The sequence below is a fragment of the Gekko japonicus genome, unplaced genomic scaffold (assembly GCF_001447785.1).
Source record: "Gekko japonicus isolate JY-2015 unplaced genomic scaffold, Gekko_japonicus_V1.1 scaffold435, whole genome shotgun sequence".
NCBI lineage: Eukaryota > Metazoa > Chordata > Lepidosauria > Squamata > Gekkonidae > Gekko > Gekko japonicus.
The window spans coordinates 300,736-307,404 of NW_015161417.1; the positions used below are offsets into that span (position 1 = coordinate 300,736).

At 50.8% G+C, this 6,669-nt stretch overlaps 1 protein-coding gene across 1 annotated transcript in view; it reads left to right on the plus strand.

The window, feature by feature from the left end:
- Positions 1-3,686: 3,686 nt before the first annotated feature.
- Positions 3,687-6,669, plus strand: part of LOC107124480 (trypsin-3-like) — a 31,943-nt gene continuing 28,960 nt past the window's right edge. The window contains exon 1 of the mRNA XM_015427961.1: positions 3,687-3,929. Coding sequence (XP_015283447.1) covers positions 3,875-3,929 — 55 coding nt within the window. The 5' untranslated portion in view covers positions 3,687-3,874. The remainder of the gene's footprint in view (positions 3,930-6,669) is intronic.

Consider the following 6,669-nt stretch of genomic DNA (forward strand, 5'->3'; position numbering starts at 1 on the left):
TTGGCAGGGTGCCCCCAATTTATTTAACCCCCCCCCCCGAATTAAAAAATCCTGGCTACGGGCCTCGTTCAAAGTATCTGTATTGTATAATATGGGAAGCTGGATTATTATTGAAAAACAGCATTGGGGAAAATGCTTATATGACATAAGAAATAGAAAATGGTATTTTTTAAATCACAAATTCCAGTCCCATAACATCAAAGCAGGGATTTTCTGATCAAAGTAATAAGACTGAAAATTTTTAAATAATCCCTTTTATTGTCTGATGGGAGCAGGAGGGTTGCCAGACTCCAGGTAGGGCCTTGGGATCCCCCAGAATTACAGCTCCTCTCCAGATGAAGAAGAAGAAGAGGAGGAGGAGGAGGAGGAGGAGATTGGATTTACACCCCACCCTTCACTCGGAGTCTCAAAGGGGCTTACAATCTCGTTTCCCTCCCCCTCCCCACAACAGACACCCTGGGAGGTAGGCGGGGCTGAGAGAGCTCTTTCCAGAACTGTCCTTGAGAGAACAGCTCTGACAAAACTATGGCTTGCCCAAGGTCATCCAGCAGCTGTATGTGGAGGAGTGAGGAATCAAACCTGGTTCTCCCAGATTAGAGTCCATGCACTTAACCACCACGCCAAACTGGTTCTCCTGGAGGAAATGGCAGCTTTGTAGGGCAGACTTCATGGCATCATGTCCCACATAAACTTCCTTCTTTCCCCAAGCTCTGTTAATTTTAGGCACTGCCTACAAATCTCTAGGAATTTCCCATCCTGAAGTTGGCAACCATGGTCCCCAGGACCACCCCAAAATCTCCAAGAATTCCTTAAACCAGATTTGGCAACCCTTGATGGGAAGCTGATTGTCATCAAGGATCTTGGAGACTCAAAATCGCGCTCTCTTCTGTGACATTTTGGCTGGTCCCGTAAAATATACCGTATCCCCCCTCCCCCAGATGTCTAGTTTCCCTCTCCTCCAGTTCTCTCTGTCCTCTCTCAGTCTCTCACCATTGGTCCAAAACCGGGACCGTAGGACAAATCAAGATTTTTTCCCCCTCAGTCGCTGCGATATGGTTTGCTTATTCGCGGAGAGGATTTATTGATTGAGCCACCCGCCGATATTTTACTGAGGGCCATAAAAAGGCTCTTCCTAAATTAAATTGCAACTGGAAACATCCACGGCTCAGAGATTTGTCAGGGCTCCTTAACGTTTAATGGCTGCGCGCAGTGAGGGGAATTTTAAACGGTGAGCCCTTCCGGCAGTCCCAAGGTTGAAGCGAACATTTTTCATGTCTGAAGGGTGGATGCCTGCCTCTTCAGCAACCTAGGTTGGGTTGCCAGCTCCGGCTTAGGAGATTCCTGGAGATTTAGGGGCAGAGCCTTTCCCCTCCTTTCCCCATGGAAAGCTCCAGTTTCAGTCCTTAGCATCCCACATAAACACATGAGGCTGCCGTATACCATACCAGACTTGGTCCATCAAGGTCTGGACTGTCTCCTGAGACTGGCCAGTGGTTCAGGCTGAGGTCTTTCACATCACTTTCTACCTGCATCCTTTTAAATGGGAGATGCCAGGGATTGAACCTGGGACCTTGTGCATGCACGGCAGATGCTCTGCCATTGAGTCATAGCTGGGTCCCATGAGGGAGCATGCTTAGACCCTTTTGAGAGGGAGCGACTACACCTGGAACAGGGAATATTGAGTTCTTTCCCAGACATGCAGAACTGGATACCCTTGAGCTTGATCACGAGGAGAAGATCATATGAGTGAACAAAACAGGGTGAACATACTGCTGCCAGGAGGGAGGCGGCAGCAGGGAGGGCCTCGGTCTCTGTCTGTTTGGCTCTCCTGGGCCACTGGTTAGCAGCCGTGTGAACAAGGATGCTAGGCCCCATGGACCACTGGTCTGATCCAGCACGCTCTGCTTATATTCTTATGTTCTTATACTACAACAGCAGATCTGCCACTCAACGTAAGTCCACGGATGCACCTTGGGTTGCCAACCTCCAGGTGGGGCCCAGGGATCTCCTGGAATTACAACTGGTCCCCAGATGACAAAGAACAGCTCCCTTGGAGAAAATGGCTGATTTGGAGGGTGGACTCTATGGTATTATAACCTGCCAAGTGCCCTCCTCTCCCCAAACCCTGCCTTCAGCAGGGTCTATTCCCAAATCTCCAGCAGTTTCCCAACCCAGAACTGGCAACCCTAGATGCACCATCTGCAGCCATTCCTGTGACCACTGGATTCCTTGGGACCTGCTCTCTGGGCTCTCTAGATTCCCTACAGCTGAGCTTCCTGGCCATGGGAATTGTTCAGTTGGAGGCTCTGATTGGCTCATCCACATGGAGGCAGTAGAGTACAGATCTGAAGGTTCCAGTGTAGCAGCAGCAGCAGCAGCAGAAGTTGGTTTTATACCCCACTCTTCAATACCCAAAGGAATCTGGCTTACACTCTCCTTCCCTTCCTCTCCCCACAACAGACACCCTGTGAGGTAGGCAGGGCTGGGAGAGCTCTGGGAGAACTGCTCTTGAGAGAACAGCTCTGAGAGAACTTGTGACTGGCCCAAGGTCACACCAGCTGGCTGCATGTGGAGTAGCGGGATATCGAACCCAGTTCTCCGGGTTACAGTCCGCCACTCTTAACTACTACACCTCAGCGGATCAGGCCAAAGGCCCATCCAGTCCAACACTCTGTATCACACAGTGGCCAGAAATACCAGTGCCATCAGGAGGTCCACCAGTGGGGCCAGGACATTAGAAGCCCTCCCACTGTTGACCCCCCCAAGCACCAAGAAGACAGAGCATCACTTGCCCCAGAGTCCCTATCTATACCTTGTGGCTAATAGCCACTGATGGACCTCTGCTCCATATGCTTATCTAATTCCCTCTTGAAGCCGTCCATGCTTGTAGCCGCCACCACTTCCTGTGGCAGTGAATTCCAAGTGTTAATCACTCTTTGGGTGAAGAAGGACTTCCTCTTATCCGTGCATGTGGAGGAGCGGGACATCAAACCCAGTTCTCCGGGTTACAGTCCACCACTCTTAACTACTACACCTCACCTGGCTCTCCTGAGGACTCCTGAGACCCAGAAAGTCATTTCATTCTCTTGAATAGTCCCAGTAGTGGGGTTGGAGGGCCCATGGCTCAGTGGCAGAGTATCTGCTTTGCATGCAGAAGGTCCCAGGTTCAATCCCTGGCATCTCCCTCTTAGGTTCATGAGGTACGTGTTGTGAAAGACCTAGTTCTGGCCTTGAGAGACCGACGGGTTGACTCAGCTGAAGGCAGCTTCATGTGTACCAATAAGGAGCAGCCTCCTCCGACATGCTGGCTATGGAACAAGAATGGCAGGCCAGACGTGCCAAGGGCCATGTTAGCAAAGAGTGCTTTTGCTCTTTGGGGGTTGCCTTGAGGAGCCGACGCGGCTTCTGCATCGCGAAGCTGGACCCCCCCTCCCTTCGGAGGCTACGAATGATCCGCTCGGGCAACCTGCCCAGTTGGGGGCTTTCACGACGTGTGACGGATGCCTTGCACAATGCGGTGAGAGACGGGGCCCCTGTGGGAAGACGCTCATGCCGTTGGCCCACAGAAGCTGCCAAGAAACTCGAGAGGCCGCCATCCAAGCTTGCGAAGGGCGGCGGTTACGGCCCTCGACCCATCCTGATATGGAAGTTGAGAATGCAAGGTGAAGGGGAAGCCACCAGGCAGAGGTGTCCTGAAGGACCTCGGTGAATAACCGACTGTTCTCTCTGGGGTTTGGGTTGTCATAGCGACGGAAAAGGAGAACCCGGAGACCTAGGCATGAGGGGAGAAGATGATTCAGCGAGTCTCCACTGTGGGGCTGCTATCCTTCTTCTTCTTCTTCTGGAGCACTGAAGAATAGAAAGCAAACGCAGGATGCAACCCTGCCACCCCCGTCTTCTGCTTATTCTACATCTCCTTCCCGTGATTGGTGAGTATCCAACCACTGGTGGCCTTCAAGTTTGTCCACCTGCTGCTACCCAATGAAGCAAATTTGACTTTTGAACAAAACTTTGTCCTGTGTGCAAATGTTTTCTCTAAGGAGCCGTTTGCATAAGTTCTTCTCATTGCAGAATTTGTGCTTGCAGGCCCCAGAAGGGGGGACTCTTGAGTGCAGAATATAGATGCAACCTAGGGATGAGCGAATATTCCTGATTTCGTTCCCTTTTGTATTTGTTTATCTTTTTCCAGCAACTATTTCGGTTTTTAACTGTTCGCTTTCTAGCTTTGCTTGAGTGATATGCATACACTGAACAGATTTATGTGCAGTTTTATACGGCATATAATGATATGTATAATATATGTCATTTATATGTATGATATATGCTTCATGCTGATAGATTGGACAAGACTGAATGTTCGTACATTGTATGAGGGACATTCAGTAGGGGAGGAAACAGAAACTAGCACACAAATAAAGCATTGGGAGTCTGATTCACCCAAGGGGTAAGGAACGAAAGGGAAATGGAAGAGAGAAGTACATAACCTTTGCTGAATACTGGGATAGACTGGCAGAAGAAGAAGAAGAAGAGGAGGAAGAGGAGGAGGAGGAGGAAGAGATTGGATTTATACCCCAACCTTCACTCGGAGTCTCAGAGAGGCTTACAATCTCCTTCCCCTTCCCAGAACAGACACCCTGTGAGGTAGGTGGAGCACAGAGATCTCTTTCGAGGACTGCTCTTTTAAGAGCAGCTCTAAAAGAACTTATGACTGACCCAAGGTCACACCAGTAGCTGCCATGTGGAGGGGTGGGGAAACAAACCCGGTTCTCCCAGACATGAGTCCATGCTCTTAACCCCTACACCAAACTGGCTCTTAACTTACCATTTAACTTACCGGAAATTTCCTGGTGGGATGCTGCCCTATGGGGCCACTGGTGGCCAAAAGCCAGTAGCGCCAAGCCCCATCAGCTCTGCTAGTGACTCCGGGGCCACTTGGATCCTCCAGCGGCAATTCCGATTGTTATGTATTGAAATCGCTTGTATGAATCGCCTCATTAACTCACCATGCAAAGCTTGAACCAGACGAGGGCTCCTCCGAACCGCTCGTCGCCCTTTAACAGCGACCAATCAGGAACTGCACAAGCGCCAGCGAGGGAAAGACTCTCATTGGACTTTAACTACTCAATCTCATTGGTTGTTATCTGTAAATAGGCGTGGCTATATTAGCTCGGTAATGTTTAAAAGGGGCCTAGCTCCCAATGTTAAGCTGTTCTGGTTTTGGATTGTGTTGAGTGTTGTTCGCTACTTCAAATAAAGCTGAATCACTGAGCTGAAATCATTCTCCGATCATTAGTTAGCGCGATCTAACACTGATCAGTGTCAGCTCACAACTGCCTCCTCCTGTACCGCCATCAGTTTAAACACGATACACGTAAAGCCGCCTTAGACTGAGTCAGACCCCGGGTCCGTCAAGGTCAGCATTCATCGACTCTGACTGGCAGAAGATCTCCGGGGTCTCAGTTCTTTCCCATCACCTCCTCCCTCATCTTTTTAACTGGAGATGCCAGGGATTGAACCTGGGACCTTCTGCATGCAAAGCAGTGAGTTTATGGGAGGAGACAATGGAGGAACCGATGGCCATTGCTGGTGATGCAAAGCCGAGTGGCCCCAGAGGCTCCAGCTAGTAGCACCACAAGGGCCACTTTCCTTGACGTGCTCCAGGGCCATTTCCGGCTTCATCCCTGGCTAGGATCGCCCTGGTCATCAGTAAGGGATGGAGGGTTAGGGTTAGGGCAGATCCAGGCTGGGAAACTCCTGGAGATTTGGGGGTGGAGCTTGGGGAGGACAGGGACCTCTGGAGTAAAAGTGTCCACCCTCCAAGGCATCCATTTTCTCCAGGGGAAACTGATCCCTGTAGTCTGGAGATGAGCTGTAATTCCGGGGGATCCCTGGCTGACCAAGACTTGCTTCTGAACAAAGATAAAGGTGGCCGTTAGCCACAGAGATGAGTACTGCTGGATTTTGCGAGGGGATATAGTAAAGGTCAAGGTTTCCCTCGCTTGAAAGCTAGCCGGATCCGACTCTAGGGGGCGGTGCTCATCTCCGTTTCCAAGCCGAAGAGTCAGCGCTGTCCAAAGACATTTCTGTGGTCATGTGGCTGGCATGTCTAAATGCCAAGGCGCACGGAACGCTGTTACCTTCCCACCGAAGCGGTACCTATTTATCTACTTGCAATTTCTTGCTTTCGAACTGCTAGGTTGGCAGGAGCTGTATTAAAGGCCACATCTGGAACCCCATCTTGGATTCCCCTTGCAGGTCACTGAAGGAACACACAAAGCTGTCTGGCACTGAGTCAGACCACATTGGTCTATCACGGTCTACTCTGACTGGCAGAGTCTCTCCAGGATCTCAGCTGAAGGGCTTTCGCATCGCCTACTGCCGGAGCTGTATCTGGAGGAGCCAGTGGGGTCCGAGCTGAATTCCTGCCCCCCACCTGCTTCAGCAAGCAGAGGAGCACAGAGACCAGGGCCTCTGACCTCCATCTGAACCGGTGGACGGACCGAAGTGGGACCAGGCCGTCCTCGGAGTCTCTGAATAAGAAATGTGAAAATCTTTCCGGACTGCATTCCTTCAAACGTCATCAAGGAAGGGGAAGGCCGTCCTTCTGTAGAGGTGCCAAAGCTCAGACTGGATGGAGCCCATGCAAGGAACTATTGCTTCTGCATCGGG